The sequence below is a fragment of the Aspergillus pseudoviridinutans genome, assembly GCF_018340605.1.
Source record: "Aspergillus pseudoviridinutans IFM 55266 DNA, scaffold_3, whole genome shotgun sequence".
NCBI classification, from domain to species: Eukaryota; Fungi; Ascomycota; class Eurotiomycetes; order Eurotiales; family Aspergillaceae; genus Aspergillus; species Aspergillus pseudoviridinutans.
The window spans coordinates 907,136-925,006 of record NW_025091283.1 but is presented as its reverse complement, the minus strand read 5'-3'; the positions used below and the strand labels follow the sequence as shown (position 1 = coordinate 925,006).

General features: G+C 50.9%; 6 protein-coding genes across 6 annotated transcripts; 5 read left to right on the top strand and 1 right to left on the bottom strand.

The window, feature by feature from the left end:
• Positions 1–3,299: 3,299 nt before the first annotated feature.
• On the top strand, positions 3,300–5,516 carry Asppvi_004072 (putative RNA binding protein (Arp); the record flags this gene model as incomplete). Its single annotated transcript, XM_043300028.1, has 4 exons — positions 3,300–3,455; positions 3,606–3,663; positions 3,830–4,536; positions 4,596–5,516. The coding sequence occupies 4 exons, from the start codon at positions 3,300–3,302 to the stop codon at positions 5,514–5,516; spliced, it is 1,842 nt and encodes a 613-aa protein (XP_043155963.1).
• Positions 5,517–6,765: 1,249 nt separating this feature from the next.
• On the top strand, positions 6,766–7,869 carry pre6 (proteasome core particle subunit alpha 4; the record flags this gene model as incomplete). The annotated part of the gene is made up of 5 exons (XM_043300027.1): positions 6,766–6,793; positions 6,866–6,872; positions 6,928–6,980; positions 7,057–7,444; positions 7,521–7,869. 5 exons carry the CDS (start codon positions 6,766–6,768, stop codon positions 7,867–7,869), a joined length of 825 nt encoding a protein of 274 aa, XP_043155962.1.
• Positions 7,870–8,084: 215 nt separating this feature from the next.
• Positions 8,085–8,811, bottom strand: Asppvi_004070 (uncharacterized protein; the record flags this gene model as incomplete). Its single annotated transcript, XM_043300026.1, has 4 exons — positions 8,085–8,166; positions 8,248–8,672; positions 8,732–8,753; positions 8,807–8,811. 4 exons carry the CDS (start codon positions 8,809–8,811, stop codon positions 8,085–8,087), a joined length of 534 nt encoding a protein of 177 aa, XP_043155961.1.
• Positions 8,812–9,565: 754 nt separating this feature from the next.
• Positions 9,566–13,435, top strand: Asppvi_004069 (putative inositol polyphosphate phosphatase; the record flags this gene model as incomplete). The annotated part of the gene is made up of 6 exons (XM_043300025.1): positions 9,566–9,613; positions 9,678–12,003; positions 12,059–12,268; positions 12,322–12,581; positions 12,635–13,302; positions 13,357–13,435. The coding sequence occupies 6 exons, from the start codon at positions 9,566–9,568 to the stop codon at positions 13,433–13,435; spliced, it is 3,591 nt and encodes a 1,196-aa protein (XP_043155960.1).
• Positions 13,436–14,225: 790 nt separating this feature from the next.
• Positions 14,226–15,889, top strand: Asppvi_004068 (glycoside hydrolase family 27 protein; the record flags this gene model as incomplete). The annotated part of the gene is made up of 7 exons (XM_043300024.1): positions 14,226–14,312; positions 14,368–14,500; positions 14,556–14,696; positions 14,756–14,845; positions 14,900–15,196; positions 15,250–15,434; positions 15,497–15,889. 7 exons carry the CDS (start codon positions 14,226–14,228, stop codon positions 15,887–15,889), a joined length of 1,326 nt encoding a protein of 441 aa, XP_043155959.1.
• A 951-nt stretch (positions 15,890–16,840) lies between these two features.
• Asppvi_004067 (uncharacterized protein) lies at positions 16,841–17,268 on the top strand (the record flags this gene model as incomplete). The annotated part of the gene is made up of 3 exons (XM_043300023.1): positions 16,841–17,013; positions 17,064–17,118; positions 17,212–17,268. The coding sequence occupies 3 exons, from the start codon at positions 16,841–16,843 to the stop codon at positions 17,266–17,268; spliced, it is 285 nt and encodes a 94-aa protein (XP_043155958.1).
• Between the last annotated feature and the right edge of the window lie 603 nt (positions 17,269–17,871).

Sequence of the window (17,871 nt, the reverse complement as noted above, 5' to 3'; positions counted from 1 at the left end):
CGGAATGTAACCGTCTCAATGGCATGAAAGCGCCGACAGATCTATCCCGTCCTGGTTGTCCAATAAGACTTCGCCCGTCTATATCTCGTTGCTGTCACTGTGAGATTGGAGTAGGGTGGAATTCAAGTCAATCAGTGTCTCAAGCCTTAAACGCTCTACCCCTCTGGCTTTCTATCCATATTTCAAGTTTTGTGTTGTAATTATCTTCTGACGGGTCCGCATAAGTACCTCTTATATGCAAGGAGCATTCCTAGTGGTGTCGCTAACTCTCAGGTAGACTAAGGTACATGTATTAAGTCTAAGGACCAGGATAGAAACCTGTTTGCTACCTAGATTAGTATTTCTATACTATAGACAATGTCATGGTGTAGATACCGTCCGTCCCAACTTATTGGCAAGGATTGACATCTATCATCAAGAATAAAAAAAAAGGCATCTCTGCGACATGAAACTTTCTCTTCCATATTATCGAGAGTCAGCCCAGTTACCAGGTCCTCTTCCTGAGCAGCATGAAATCGATCACGCAGCACGGAGTCTCCCCACTATTCGCAACCCAGATTATGGTGGATGTCTTGTGGTAATTAGAGACCTGTATGTTGTCAAATATGGGCTATATGTCGCTGAAAATGAGGGATATGCGTTGCTTTTCATTGAGCAGAAGTTTTCCATCCCGGCACCACGCCTCTACGCCATGTATCGAACTAAGGACAAGCTCTATATTCCCCGGAACTACCTTGGGCCACCTATGGCCCTCACTTCCAGAAATCGATAAAACTTCTCTGCTTGGCCAGCTTCGATCCATTTTCGCAGACATGAGATCGCTCCCTTCTCCCAGATTCTATGGGAGTGTGACACAAGGGCCTGTTCCTCATCGATACTTCTTCTCGCAAGACGGCAATCGTGCAATCACTGGCCCGTTCACCGAAGAAGAGGACTTCAGCAAAGCCATTGCTCTTCGTTCTAGGCAAATTTGGAGTGATAGGGGTAGACATGGTTGGAGTTCTGACTTTCTGGCTCGACACCTTCCGTCTGCTCTCAGCGGCCATCAACCCACTTTCACCCATGGAGACCTATACAGAGAGAATATCCTTGTCAAGAAGACCAAAGATTCCACATCAGGCGTTGAGGAATATAGAATCGCCGCTATCGTTGATTGGGAGACGGCTGGCTGGTACCCTTCGTACTGGGAATATGCTTATATATTTCCTCTTTTCCAATGGGTCGACGATTGGCCTGAAAGCGTGGAGAAGATAATTGACCCTTGGCCTTAGGAAGCCGCACTGTTACGATTCGTGCGTGAGGATTTGGAATTCTGACATGAAACGAGAGGAAAGTCGGTAGACCTTAGGACGAACATATCTGGCTACATTCTATTTGAGGATGTACATCGTACCTTCATCAAGTCTTCGCCATACACGCCACTGTCGATATTGGTCTCGCTATCATTCGAGTCGCTTTCGTAACCCACATAGTACCACGCGCTGGCAAAGCCGTACCAAACCCATCCGCTTCTCTCCTATCAATGCATCCTCATTGATAAGTTGTCGTGTAGGGTGTTTCTAAATAACCTTCGCGCTCGACTCAGGGGAAGGACGACGATGCATCCTTGACCAGCTACGCGGAACAGAGTAAGTATAAATCCCACTTCAACGGATTTCCTTTGTTGCCAGCTCTCCGATCAGCATGCCTAGATCTGAGTAATTAAATAGGAAGACGATAATACCACGTAAACTGTAATGTCATTGAACAATTCCACATCCGAAGATAGTACGATACATATAGCAATGGTGAAACATCCCCGAAAATTTGTTGAGGAAATGGTTGCCATTTTAGCTTTTGCTGCGCTGATTGCTGCCCTGGCATCAGACTGGCTGACTTAATCATCTTCTGATGGGTCAGGATAAACACCTCTTACGCTGATAATATAAGGTATACAAGGAACATTCATTCCCTCGGCCTCATAATAGACAGCGGTCGAGAAACAGTTGCATGTAAAGGTGGATAATTGATGACAAAGAATGGTCTATTCCTGGTCCTTAATGGCGTTTCAAGTGTGATTTCTCCCAAAAATGTAGGATTGTCATTCAGTTCTCAAGGATCCTAACCTCAGATGTTGTATGAGAATGCCAGAAAGGAATCTCTGCAGCAGCAGGTCAAGAAGCATGGTTCCCATAAGAAAGCGTGTGACTGTCCAGGTGGACTCACAACAGGAACGTGATGTTAGTCAGGAAAAGATGGAATCTGAGATTGATAAGATAGCTGGTCTGTGATTTGTAAAGTATCGGTACAAATATCCCAGTTCTTTAGAGTCTGAATTGACGCTGTACCCATTGGTAGTCTAGGAGGAACTTGGTGGCATGATGATAGCTTAGAAGACCAGGAAGCAAGATCTCGCGATCCTTGGCTTATAACAACCACAGAAAGAGAGACGCAGTGTTTAGTAATGGCCCGGGATAATTGCTCTTGCATATGTCAGTCACATAGTGACTGCCTTCCTTTTACTCGCTAATGAACAGCGTCGCCTACCCCTCATCTTGGGAGGGATGTTGTGTCTCTGGCACTGACATTAATATAGAGTAGACGTAGGAGAAATGGATACCTCTCTAGCTTACGTAGAACTAACTATTCCGTTTGAATCATTATAATCCGCATGTTTTTCTTCGCAATGTTATAACTTCCTAGAACCACACGATAAAATTACTATCACGTAGCAAAAATAGATGAATTGAGATTCCTGATTACGTCCATTCTGATCCTTATTAGCTGCCATTTTGATTTCTGTCATTAACTGCCTCCAGTAGTCTATCTATCCATCTGTGTCTGCTGTCACTGGCGTATCTCCACTGTGTTTCCCCTCAGACCCGAAACTTTTCTTTTTTTATTTAATCTCGACGCTCCACCACCACACCAAGAAACCACCAAACGGACTCGTCCTTCACTACAGGCTACCTTAACTAAGGTACCTTGGCCAACCACTACTAGCTCGGCCTGGGGCCTTTCTCTTCCCTTCTCTCACCTCTTGCTCTCGCTCTCTCCTCTCAATCTCCCCCTCCCCTCAATCCTCCTTCTCCTTACCCTTCACTTGTCTTTTTTTTCTGCTTGTTCATTTTCTTATTTTTCCTTCTTTTTTTTTGATTGCATCTTAAATCACGACCAGATAAACTGTCGTGATTTAAGATCCTCTGCAGCTTTGCAGAGACTTTTTTTCCCACTTCTTTCCCCCATTCACTCCCGTCCCGTCCCCTTTCCCTCGCCGCTCCGTTGGCAGTGAGAGTGGAAAAGAGACAACAATCTGAGCGATGGCTACCGTCTCAGCACCTACCCCTAAGCTGGATCGCTACGTTGTCATCCACGTCGCAACCACCTGTGATGAACATGGTGTCTACGTCACCAAAGATTCTGCAGAGGTGATCGAATTGGGGTGGATTTTGTTGGATACCAAAACCTGCGAGGAGGTGGGCTCTATTTTCCTGAATCAACAACACTCGGCGCTTTTCCTTCTCCCCTCCTCCTTGCGCCTGACTCCCTTTTTCCCCTCGCAGTGGCTAGGCCACCATCGCTGTCCGTCCGCATGTCGCTGACTTGGACTTTTGTTCTCTCCTTAGCTTCATCGCGAAAGTGTTCTCGTCAAGCCCGTCAACACTCCCATTACGCCTCTTTGCAGTAAGTGGTTCTTTTCTTTTCTTTTATTTTTTTTATTTTTAATCTATCCATCTACCCAATTTCAACCGAACACGCGTTCTTGAATTTAGATCCCCCTGCTCCTACACAGTTTCCCATTCACTGGATGCATCAGTCTGTTGGTTCAATGGCTGACTGTGTCTGACAGCAAGCCTTACAACTCTGACATGGGAACACGTCCGCTCGGCAGGTACCTTCCGTGACGCAATCAACCGCTTCGATGCCTTTGCCCAGGAACACCTCATCAGCAAGAATCTCGAGTTCGCCTTTGTGACGTTGGATTCGTGGGATCTCCGAGTGCAGTTGCCCCGTGAGGCTCGTGACAAGGCCGTCGTTCTTCCCCCATATCTTCAGCACTCACGGACCTTTGACCTCCGCACCGAGTACCAAAGATGGCAGACTCATCACCCCGAGTCTCTCCCTTTCGGTCCCAGTTCCCTTTCCAACATCTGCGCTGCGCTTGAAGTCGAACCTGTACAGTCCTCCGCTCCGATCAAGCATAACCTCCCGTTCCACCTTCAGGCATTGGCCCCCGCCTCTCCTCGCCGGGCAATGGAGGAGGCCATCACTTTGGCTCGCGTTCTCCGCGGCTTGATTCGCAAGTCGCAGCCGCCGCACGAGCACCCGGAGATCTTGACTCGGCCCATGGATGCCAGAGCGGATGTTCGTGCCTTTTTGACAGAGCGCAGCAAGGTTCTCCATCTGAGCGGTCTGCCTCACGATACTACACAGTCGGAATTGGAAAGCTGGTTCACCCAGTTCGGTGGTCGTCCGATCGCTTTCTGGACTCTCCGGACGCCAGATCAACATAAGCCCACTGGCACGGGCTTCGCCGTTTTTTCATCCCACGAGGAGGTATGTATTCTTCAGCTTCTCCCTCTTATCTTTTGCATGATCCTTACACTGCATGGTAGGCTGCTGAAAGCCTCTGTATGAACGGCCGCGCCTTGAACGAGAAGGCCATCGAGGTTTCCCCCTCTTCCAGTCGTGTCCTGGACCGTGCTGCTGAGATCTTGACTCCCTTCCCGCCGTCCAAAAATCGTCCCAGACCCGGCGATTGGACCTGCCCCTCCTGTGGCTTCTCCAACTTCCAGCGCCGTACGGCTTGCTTCCGCTGCTCGTTCCCCGCAATGGCTGCTGCTCCTGACCCGATGGGTTATGGAGCTTACGGCTACGGTCCCCCATCCATGATGCCCTCGCACATGGGCCATGGCCATGGAATGGGCCACCCTCGTGGTATGGGTGGTAATGGTGGTGTGGTTCCCTTCCGTGCTGGCGATTGGAAGTGCGGTTCCGAGGGCTGTGGCTATCACAACTTCGCTAAGAACATCAACTGCTTGCGTTGCGGTGCTCCTCGCTCAGGGGCTGCAGTTGTCGCTGACTCTGCGTTCCCCTCCCCCATGGACCCTCCGGCTGGGTTCGGCATGGGCCCCAACTCCATGACCAGCACCCCTGCTCCTGGTCCCTTTACTTCGGCAGCTGGTGGATTTGGTGGTTTCAACCAGCAATTCGCGGCGCCCCCCAACAACTATACTTTGCCTTCAGGTCTTGGTAGTGCCCCTGGGGCCTATCCACCGATGGGTCAGATGAATGCCGGCTATGGCTCCACCAATGCCTCGCATACCACCTCGTCTTTCTCCAACCCTGCCACCCAGGCTGCTTTCAGTGGAGCTGATCACACCACCTCCACGAGCGCCTCGAATGGCGGATTCTATGCGACAGACGGGTCGAATGATCCCTTTGCCTTCCTTTCAACTGGCTTGGGCGGCTTGACCGTATCTGACGACGCCCACTCCCGTCGTAACGGCACTGGCGCCAGCAAGTCCCCTGCTTAAGTAAAGCGGGCACACCTCTTGGGTAACGACGAGACCACAGATGGTTTCTCATCAGCCCGATTCCCCCTCACCTCAGTGGTTTGTCAATATGAAGGTCTGAGTCTGTTGGTATATGTAACGGTTGATATTCGTTGACTGCGCGTTTGTATAAGGGAATCTGCAGTTCTGGTGCATAGGTTGGGAGGAGCAGGCCGGTAGCGTGTCGTCGTTTCATCCTCGTGTTTGTTTTTGTTAGTCTTTCACATTGTCTCGCAGCCTTTCTGGTCCACCACTTTTCGGCATGTTTTACTATTGCGTCTTTGGAAGCGATGTTTGAGGGTATAGAGAACTGTCTTTGGTACAGCCGAATGGCAGATGGGCAAGGGGCGCTTTTATTCGTCGATTGTCCTCGACTGGTTTTGATCATCATCCTTCAGTTTGGGTCGGTTTGAGCTTCGCGCATTCTTCTCATGGGGCATCTTTCGACGGAGCTTCTTTTGTTCTCCAAGCGCATGACTTCGCTCGAGCATTGCAACCAGTGGTGGACGCTCAAACTTGGCATTGCATTCTAGATATTGCTGTTTCTTCTGCACTCGGAATTACTGGAGAATCATGGTATTGATTACGGATGGGATACAATGGGATGGACTCTCGTTGGGGGTGTTGGGGTATTTCTTCTGCGTCAGCAAAATTTCAACACATTTGGGACACATGTGAGGCACAAAGATCGGGTATTGCGAGTGCAAGAAGATTGTTCTATATGTCTATAATTCCTTTCTTCCCCCTATGTTGTCTTTTGGCCAACATTGTTTACAATATGAAAAAAGTCGATGTTATGCTGTAAACTAACTCTCGAGGATTGCTTTGGCACCAGCCCGCCTGCACGAAAGGTAGAGACACGATGGTCTGGGCTGCTAATCAGCCGTTCCAAGCATTCGCATACTTCCACTATATGTAGAATTCATTATTTCCTGATAGTTAAAAAAAGATAGAATGGCTGTTTAATAAGTTTGGACTGTCATATATCTGTCATGGAAGCTTGGTTGATGTAGCAAATAGCCGCGCGCCAAGCGTCTGGGAGCTCTTGAGGCAACCGCGGGACTCGCGTTCACCTCTATCCCGTCATCACCCAAAGGCCGGAGATATAATCCTCAGCATTCAGCGAACAACGTTACGAGCCATCCACTTACGTCCTTGCCAAACATTTCTATCGCCATTTCTTTCATTTCGTACCTATCTCCTCTAGACGCAGCACTCCTCTCAGCTCACAATGTCGGGATATGACCGAGCTCTTTCAGGTAAGGCAGCTTAGCTACCCTAGCTTCTTGCATCATTGGTCTAGAGGACAGCTTATTCTGACAGAGATATAGTGTTCAGGTATGCTCTGGTATATGTTAGAGCTTTAGAAACAGCTTTCTGACCGTAATAACAGCCCCGACGGGCACGTCTTCCAGGTGGAATATGCCATGGAAGCTGTGAAGCGAGGTATGCCAATCTGTCTTCTGAAGCTCCCAACGTGATACTGGTCAAACCCACGCTGACCCATCTCTGTGCTGAACAGGAACCTGCGCCGTCGGAGTAAAAGGCAAAGATGTTGTCGTCCTGGGCTGCGAGAAGCGGTCTGCCCTCAAGCTTCAAGATACCCGCATCACACCGTCAAAGATTGCATCGCTGGACAACCACGCCGTTCTCGCTTTTGCCGGACTGAACGCCGACGCGCGTATTCTCATTGACAAGGCCAGATTAGAAGCCCAGTCGCACAGACTGACCGTCGAGGACCCCGTTACCATCGAATACATTACCAAATACATTGCTAGTGTGCAGCAACGGTACACGCAGAGCGGCGGTGTCCGGCCTTTCGGTATCAGTACTCTGGTTGTGGGATTCGATCCCAATGATAAGGTGCCTCGACTATACATGACCGAGCCTTCGGGGATCTACTCTGCTTGGTAGGTGGCTTCTTGGCTTGAGGCGAGTGACATGGTTGGGCTAGGAACCTTGCTGACTTGGACACCTACTCTACAGGAAAGCAAATGCTATTGGTCGTTCTAGCAAGACGGTGCGCGAGTTTCTTGAGCGGAATCATCAGGACGATATGGACCGGGAACAGACGATCCAGCTTACCATTAAGTCGCTGCTGGAGGTTGTGCAGACCGGCGCCAAGAACATCGAGGTGGCCATCATGGCTCCCGGCAAGACGATTGAGATGTTGCCTGACGACCAGATCGAGGCCTACGTCAAGAGCATAGAGACGGAGAAGCAAGAGGAGGCTGCGAAGAAGAAGACTGGACGGACTGGGACCACAACGGCGGCCATCCTGACGCGGCCCGGCGGCGGAGAGACTGGGGAGTCGACCCGGGAGTCGGCTGACTGAGATTCCACACGGGACACGTGCAACTACGAGACCTGACTACAACTTTTCTCCTTTGGAATTCATGAGACTTGCGCAGCGTCATGCCCCTGAAGAAATGTGCACTATACTGTAGAACCAACGAGCGTGCAACAGGTAGTCTATGGTGAATCTGTTTGGATGGGGAGATATGCAAGCATTAGATCATAATTTTCGTAAACCATCGTGATCGATCCAACTCAGCCTAGCCGATCTGATATATCCTTGAAACTGAATATCGACTTTTCCTTGTGTTCCCGTACACGGTCGTCCTTGATCATTCTAAAGCGTGAAAGTCAGCACCATCCCATGGACCGCATACAACACTCTTTCAAAGGCAGCACCCAGATGAAATAAACGTACCTAGAATCAATCCGAGCGTCGTCACCCTCAACCTGCAACGCGGCCTTGGGCGTCACAGCGTCGATCACAAAGTGGTTATCGCAGTGCGGGCAGTACTCGTCGCTACCGTAGTTATCAGCACCTGACATCCTCGCCTGAGAGCCCTCGGAGTCACAAGCGCACTCTCCGAGCACCCTGGGCCATTGAGCTTGAACGCACCTCTCATCGAACTCCGTCGCGTCCTTCCGGAAACACTTCTTGCACTTTTTACAGGCGAATATCTGGGGATAACGGTTTAGAGGCTGATTTTGCGGGTAGCGGGGGTTGTGGGAATACCATTTCGGTGGATTTGGTGAGCGGGTGGGTTTCTTGTTCAAGGTGGCATTCGGCGCAGTCGAACCATTTTCGGCCTGGAAGGATGAGGATGGTGAGTACTGAGGATAGCTCTGGGTTTGCGAATGCGTGTGCTGAGGTGTGGCTTACAGCAGGGAGAGCGGATGGCTACTTGGGCGTTGAGGACGTGTTTGCTGTGCGGTGGTTAGAGCGAGTATACGGAGGTGGTGATCGGAATGGGACGTACCACATTGTGAATAGTGAATGAGGGTGATATGTATGGAATGGGAGTGAGGATTGTATATCTATACTCTTCTCCGTTGAGAGGCTGACTAGATAATTGATAGAGATTAAAAGAAAGGAAGCTAAAAATTAAAGGCCACCGTCTTGGCTGATAGTATCAACATAAGGAGTATGGACGGAGGTACTGTCAGTCATGGATCGGATCCCAATTGTTAGGTTATCGTGGCTATCAATATGGATTGATATTGAGGAGAGATAGATCTTCATTCCCTTCCTTTTCATCTCTGACCTTTTCCGTCTACTGCTCTGCTTTCCTTCATTTATGCTCCCCCTCTCTGCTCCTCAAACCCCCCACTTGTTAATCGTCATCCCTTTGACTCTCCACACGCTTTTGCACCGCCCCCTGTCCCCTGGTCGATCTTCATCCTCACCTTTTTCCCGAGTGCTCATCTCCAGCTACTATCTAAGTATAACTCCAGCTGCGGCTCAAGATCTCCGTCAGATGATTTCTGGACGGTCATTTCTCCTGCTCAGTTTTCTTTCTCGATCCGTTCTCGCTCATTTATACCCAACGACCTGCACCTGACTTCTTGACCTCCCCGCCACAATATTTACTTCGAGTTTCTTCTCGGCTACTTGTCCCGACTCTCGATACCGAACGTCGACATAAAATAAACTACACCAGACGCAAGGTTCGAGGTTCGACAAAGGCCTATGATTCATATCTCCCCGCCATTCCTGCGCGCAATCTCTCGTTGTGGTCATGGAGGGGAGCGGCAAGGACAAGGACGGCACGGATAATGCTCCCATTGTATGATTTGCGCTTCCTGTGCGAGTGTATGAGCATGCTTTACTGATCCTGAAAATTTCCCCAGAGGCCGGTTTCCTCCCTTCTGTCACATTTCGAGAACCTGTCCCATCGCCGATTACCTTCCGCCTTTACAGCTACTAGTCCGCATGATTCGACTCCCTTCCTGAGGACGCCCGAACCTGTCGACGAGGTGCGCTCCGCGCGCGCTTCTCTCGACCTTCCTCGGTCTCAATCCCCATGGAATGCGACGGTAAAGCCTCAGAACGGCCACCGGTACGATCGGGCAAATGGCGGATTCTCACGGCGAAGCGGCTCCCCGGAAATATCTCCAGGCAGAAGGCAGAGTAGACCCATGTCGATGAACTTCCACTCGTCGCCGCAACTGGCACCGACCTTGACCGTTGACTCGCCGCGATCACCTCCGCGGGGATTTGGATCCCAAAACTACGGTGAGCATACCGTCAACTCCAGGATGTCCCGCAGTCCCCCGGACCACTCTCGGGGTTCATTGCCGCCGCCGAGCAACCGACCGACAACCCCCAATTCCTCGACGTCCCAGCAGCTGCCTGGTCATTTGTCGCCAGCGCATTCCCATTCGGGGAGCTTCATCGGTGAGAGTCCGCCTGATCGAAAGCAAAAAAGCTCTTCGTTGCCTCCCCCCATCGATCGGGCAGAGAAGCCGAAGGTCCCTGCAAAGCCGGCAGCCTTAACTTCCCATGAGGGCGCAACCCTGGCACCCAAATCCGAGAAGACGGCGTCGGAGGATCGGATATCTCCGTTCAGCACGCCACCAGGCAGTCCCGAAAAGTCGTCCGTAAAACCATCATCTTGCGGACGTCCGCAGATGCCACGCTCTCCATCTCGGCCGATGACTGAACCCCCAAGTCGTCAATCGTTCGATGACAGGACCCCCGTGCCGTCTGTGCATGCTATTCGGGATGCGCGCGAGCTTGGGTTTTCACGCAGGAGACCCATCCCGGAACCGACGCGGGACATGAAACCGTTGATGGTACAGGTCCCTCCGCATACGTTGAAGCGGACGGAGCCCTTGTCAGCTGCGCCGCTGTCATCTCGCAGGCTTCAAGCGACCGATACTCCAACCGAGCCTCCGAGCCTTCCGCCACGCCATTCGTCCGTGGCGCGAAGGGGTGGCGCGTCTCCGTCTCGGCCGTCACTTCATCTGGATGGCCCTTCGCATCCTGAAGCATCGCCTAGACCGCAATCATTTCAACTGCCTCCAAGGGAGATCCAGACACCCACGCAAATCCACCGACAGCCGTCGTTCTCCAGGGATGCTAAGCCAGGGCAGGCATCTCCTGTTCCTGAGCGGCAGTTGGCCCGTGCGGACACAGAACTGGATCCAGTGGACGAACCGGCAATCTCGCGGACTGACTATCCTGACGCATCAACAACTAATCGTCGACCGCCTCTTCTTAGAAACGGACCGAGCGAGATCCATACAAGATATGATACTCGTTTGATGGATGTATGCGGCAAGCATGTGTGTACAACAGGTTATTTAACGCGGGTATGGGACCTCACCAACGGAGAACAAATCATGAGTCTCAGCCACGGGGAGACTGTGAAGAGTCTATCGATAGCATTCAAGCCAGGTACCGGCCTGGACGATGAGGGTCAGCGGCTATGGCTGGGCATGAGCACAGGAGAAATCCATGAAGTGGACATCTCCACTCGATCTATTGTAGCAACACGATCCTATCCTTCGCGTCGTGAAGTGATCAAAATCCTCCGACATAAAAAGGAGATGTGGACCCTTGACGACGAGGGACGACTGCTCGTCTGGCCGCCTGACGAGTCTGGGACTCCAAATCTTCAATACAGCTACCATAATCCTTATGACCGTGTCGCCCGGGGACATACATTCTCGTTGGTTGTCGGAGATACTCTATGGCTGGCCACCGGCAAGGAGGTCCACGTATATCAGCCAAACGCACGTGACGATGTCTCATTCAAGGTTCTGAAGAGACCACTGGGCTCGCAGCACACTGGTGATGTCACGTCCGGTACCTATACGACGAGAGAAGGGGGACGTGTGTACCTAGGCCATGCGGATGGCAAGGTTACCGTGTACTCTTCCACAGATTACGCTTGTCTAGCAGTCGTCAATGTAAGCGTTTACAAGATCAACTGCTTAGGCGTGGTCGGTGATTATCTTTGGGCGGCGTATAAGACCGGCATGATCTATGTCTACGACACGAGGACGAACCCATGGATGGTTAAGAAGGATTGGCGAGCGCATGACGGTCCAGTATCTGGCTTCCTACTGGATTCCAGTAGCGTCTGGACCATGAATCGTCTGCAGGTGACCTCGTTAGGAGACGACAACTGCATTCGTCTCTGGGATGGAATGCTGGAGGATGATTGGTTGGGTAAGTTGATATATTCCACGTTAGATGGATGAGAAGTGAAAGCTGACTTCAACAGAAACCCGCATGCAGAGCAGAGACGTAGAATTCTGCAAGTTCCGTGAGATTTCGGCAGTAATTGTGACATGGAATGCTGGGGCGTCTACGCCAGGTACTATCCGCTCTAGCAATTTCATTCAAGAGGCAATCCATCCCGAGAATCCACCCGAGATTTTGGTCTTCGGCTTCCAGGAGCTTGTGGATCTAGAGAATAAGAAAATCACAGCCAGTGAGTATAAGTCTGAGCTGCCTCATTTGTTCATTTTACTAATTCGTCTCTAGAAAGCTTGCTGATGGGAAGCAAGAGGAAAGATGGCGGAGAGAAAGAACATATGAGCCGTCAGTACCGGGTATGGATGGAGCATTTGACTCGCTGTATCAACGACTGCATGCCCCTCGAGGAGTCATATGTCCTTCTTCATTCAGCGAATCTCATTGGTCTCTTTACCTGCGTCTTTGTCAAGCACAAGGAACGACAGAGGATCAAGAACATCGGCGCTGCAGAGGTGAAGCGGGGTATGGGAGGATTGCACGGAAACAAGGTATGTATTTTGAGGGACTGCTCTGGTTTTTGGTTCGATTACTGATTGCGTAGGGTGCCCTGATCCTTCGCTTCATACTGGACGATAGTTCGTTCTGTTTCGTGAATTGCCATTTAGCAGCCKGTCAGTCGCAAACGGCGCACCGCAACAATGATATCGCCGCCATTCTCGAGTCCGAAGTGCTTCCGGTAGAGAACAGCCTTACCACTCGGGCAAACCATTTTGTCAGCGGCGGTGATGGCACGATGATTATGGACCATGAGATTTGCATTCTCAACGGCGATCTTAATTACCGAATCGACTCAATCCCACGGAATGTGATCATCGAGGATATTCGCAATAACAACCTGGCAAAGTTGCTCGAGCGAGACCAACTGCTGGCATCGAGGCGGAAGAACCCCGGCTTCCGACTCCGGTCATTCACGGAGGCACCCATCACGTTCGCGCCCACGTACAAATACGATGTCGGCACCGACGAATACGACTCGAGTGACAAGAAACGGTCCCCTGCGTGGTGCGATCGTGTACTCTACAGAGGGCTAGGTCGGATCAAGCAGTTGGATTACCGACGACACGAGGTCCGAGCTTCCGACCATCGGCCTGTGAGCGCTTCGTTCAAGCTCCGCGTCAAGACTGTGCTACCGCAGGAACGTGCCGCGGTGTGGGAATCATGTCAGCAGGAATTTCAAAAAGAGAAGCGCAGGCTGGCTTCTGAAGCTAGGTAAGCTACCCCACTCTACTGTCTTTCTGTTTCGGCTTTTGCTAACGTGCGTAGCATTGAATACCTGATCAGCGTCCTGGGGACAGATCCTCAGCAAGCACGAGCATTGATTTTAGGCACGGGCACTCAATAAGCCATTGCTCGATATTCGTCTTCTCCACATTTTCTTTTTTGGCATTTCTTCTATGGTGATCGGCTTCTTTGGTACAGGCTAAAGTTGGTCAGGAAAGCGAGGTGCATAAGACGGTCTGCTGCGTCCGCGGTGTTGTTGCTGTGCTGTGCTGTTGTTGTTGTACGACTAATGATTTCACGATAGACATGTATCATGAAGAGAGCCCTGGGTGGTAGATAGATTTACTGCTATGCAGGCAGGTGATTAGACAACTGCATTCTGATTATAATCGTCCATTATACTATTTCATGCAGACATTACCACACCTACAAGAAAGATAACCATAGACATTGGTAATCCTCCCAGCCCTTGACCCCAAGGACAACAGGCAGAATACACGGATTTATCCAGACTTGTAAAGTTTTCCGCAGACATGCATCTCACTTTCTCATTCCAACACGGTATATCGCCCGTGCTCCTCCGCCTTTCATCCCGCCGGAGTATCTGCCATGCAACCGTTACAATATATCCTGAACTAGACACAGCACTAGCCTCCAAAGGCAAAAGCTGAGACAGTATTCTTCAAGAGCAATTGTCCCGGGTCTGGTTGATTGGCTCGTAGACACGATGATCAGCGATGATACCCCTCAGCATCACTTGTCGCGGATGCTTGTTCGGGTGGTCCGATTGCGGGGAATGTTTGCTATATACATGCTCGCGGCGTACCTCTCTGTGTTGTATTCACACTGACAATCAGATCGAGGGGACTTCACTTTACATTTATCTGCAATAAGGGATCAAGTCGATAGATATGACGAAGTTTCTCTCTCTGGCCACTGCTGCAGCAGTGTTAACCCTCGCTCCAGGAAGCAATGCCCTCGTTAGACCGGGCAATGTGGTAAGCTGCTCATGCTCTTCCAACGATTTTACGAACAAGGTCTAAAACTCAGCAGGGGAAACTACCCGCCCTAGGCTGGAACTCGTGGAATGCTTTTGGTTGCAACATTGATGCCGCCAAGATCATGACTGCCGCGAACGAGGTCGTCAAGCTGGGCCTGAAGGACCTGGGATACGAGTATATCAACAGTGAGTTGCCGTTGTCCGACTCCTATGATGATGATGTTGATGTTGACGATGGTAGTCGATGATTGCTGGTCCGTCAAGAGCGGACGGGACGCGAGCACACAGCGCATTATACCCGACCCAGCGAAGTTCCCTAATGGCATCTCCGGCCTAGCAACCCAGATCCATAATCTGGGGCTGAAAGTCGGGATCTACAGCAGTGAGTCAGAGTCACGGCTAACAGACACATCCATGAGCAAGCATCGCTGACGGATGAAGGCGCCGGACTGACGACCTGCGCCGGATACCCTGCCAGTCTGGGACACGAACATATCGACGCCCAGACATTCGCGGAATGGGGCATTGACTGTATGTATTATGTTTTACGTTTCAAGTCCCCTCAGCTAACTAAGCCGCAATCAGACCTGAAGTACGACAACTGCGGCGTCCCCTCGAACTGGACCGACGCGTACAGCTACTGCGTCCCAGACCCGAGCAGCAAATCCACCAACGGGACCTGTCCCGATAACAAGAATCCCGCGCCAGCGGGCTACGACTGGCGCAAGTCGCTGACAGCCGAGCGGTACAGGCGGATGCGCGATGCGTTGGTCAGCGTCGACCGCACGATCCTATACTCGCTGTGCGACTGGGGCCAAGCGGACGTGAACGCCTGGGGCAACGAAACAGGCAACTCCTGGCGCATGTCCGGGGATATCAACCGTAAGCTTCAAAATTCAATCGTACCTGTCTCTTTATCTAACCGATACCATCAGCATCCTGGTCCCGCATCGCCGCAATCGCCAACGAGAACTCCTTCCTGATGAACTATGTTGATTTCTGGGGCCATCCGGACCCGGACATGCTAGAGGTCGGTAACGGCCAGCTCACGCTAGCAGAGAACAGAGCTCACTTTGCGCTCTGGGCGGCGATGAAGTCGCCCTTGATCATCGGGACTGCTGTACGTTTGGCTCTGCAATCAGTCTCATCAAGATAGTGGACATGTACTGACTCGACCGCCAGCTCGACTCCATCGACCAGGCCCATCTCGCCATCCTCTCAAACAAGATTCTGCTAAAGTTCCACCAGGACCCGGTGATCGGCCGTCCTGCGCACCCATACAAATGGGGGTACAATCCTAACTGGACGTTTGACCCTGCTCACCCGGCAGAGTACTGGTCCGGCGCCTCGTCGACGCTGGGTGGCACGTTGGTGCTGATGCTGAATTCGGAAGATACGAAGCAGACGCGTACGGCTGTGTGGAAGGAGGTTCCTGAGCTAAAGGGGCAACGGAGCACTGGATTTCATGTGACGGATGCCTGGACCGGGAAGGATCTGGGTTGTGTGAGAGATCATTACAGTGTGGCATTGGAGAGTCATGATGTGGCCGCGTTGCTTGTGGGCAAGGCATGCTAGATGGTAGAATCTCCTCTAGCAGTATCCCGAGTGTCCATTTGAGGATGTCCAGAGAATAATCGCTTCATCGTCAGTCATTAACTACCCAGTCACTCTAGACTATCATGAAGTGAGTTCGTGTAAGACTTGCACAACAAGCGAACCTTTTCTATCCAACGAATATCGACCCCCAACCGAGTGCAAATGTTAAGTCCCACCCACCTGATGAATAGCATTCCTGCTACGCTATCAATCATACCCAAAACGACACCTAATCCATCCGTCAACGAAGCCGAAAATATTCCGCGATTTGCATCAATTCCGAAGCGATACTCTTCTCATCCTCCACCCACTCGTCAACGAGCTTAGTCGCCAAGTCCCGTGCGGACTCGGGAAACTCCTCGAGAATATGCCTTGGGAAATTGGGATCAAAGTGGCCCCTTTCGCCATGACTATGTAGGGTATCTAATGTAAAATCCACGACTACCTCACGCAAAAGTTGAGGTGATTGAAGTCATTGTATAATCTTCCCTGACGGCACGAGGATATACGGTTGGAAACGATGCTTTTCTGAGAATGTGCGCAAACTTCTGCTTGGCCAGGTACTTCAATCCTGCCGTTGATAGTAATGCAGTTCAATCTTCGCCAGTTTGTCAAGCGCCTGGAATTCTGCCTGGTCTGCCATTGCAAAATCCGCGATAGTTTTAAAGTAATCAAGCCCTGCATTTACAATGATAAAGCAATGAAACAGGGCATTGTATACTGCCGGGTGGATCCAACCTGAAGCTATCCAAATCATACGATATCAGGGATTTGGCGGCTTCGGCCGCTAGTTGGGCCACAAGCTCAGGTCAATTTGTTATATCATAGGCCAGCGGCCAGGATACTCAGTTGGCCGATCAAATCTACACCAAGCTCTTTCTATCGTAACTTGTGCCTCCCAGTTTTGATTAGTGCGCATTTATTTCAATCATGAAGGAAGAAGAAGCGACCCCTACAATGCCGGCGTCTAAGCCGGACGAGGCCTCTGTCGAATCTCAGCTACTATCGTCTAAACAGAAGGAACTGGCTGCAGCAGTCTCCTCGTATGTGGGCTTTCCCGAGCGATTGATGCAAAAAGCGGGATTCTACAAGTATCCATTTCTGTAAGTCCAATCCCATGAGTTACTGCTCTCGCCGATTGACTGTCCCGTAGATTCCTCGTCTATCTTTTTGCATTCCTCTTTGGGTACTACCGCACCTGTCAGCTTGTATGTGCGGCGGATACGTGCTATCTACAGGCCTTGTTTCTGTATTTTCTCTGTTTCTGTTTTCTGGCTTTTCTGGCCCACCGTGGAGCACAGCGAGACGCGATTCTTCGAGATGCCGGAGAGAAATTATTACGCGGCTCGTTGAAGTAGCGGTTGGGCTGCGGCAGCAATCTGCATCCTGAAAAATCATCAGTCAGTCAACAGGAAGGGTTATATGTTGCAGTCAATTGCGAAAGGGAACTTCACAGTGTGTTTACGAGGATACATTTCCACGATATGCCGTGAAGGATGTCCTTCCAAGCCGCCTCGCTTGGCTTCGAAGCAATGGAAACATGCACTAGATGATCGAATCTTTCGAACGTTTGACCGAATTCTTCGACAATGAGGCTGAAAATCAAGTGAATCGTTCCTTTAACGTTTGGACTTATCGAATACGGGTGAGCGATGTACTTCGGGCTCGCCCTCAGACTGTTTGGAACAGATTTCTTTAGTAGATTTATATGATTGTGGCTTCCGCGGAACTGGCGTTGCGATGGAGGATGTCATCTCGTTTCTGCAATTGGTCTTTGCAACGACTTCTGACGGGTCCTCCTCGCCGTTCGTCCCATCCAGAGTGTTAACATTGTCTGAAATGACTGCAGCCATCGTCTAGCTGCTCTCAAGACAGAGAGACGGCTTCAGATTGCAGATTCCGTGTCTAATACCGACTGCTCCGAGAGAGGAAGGAAATCATGGTGAACGATCGTGCCCAGA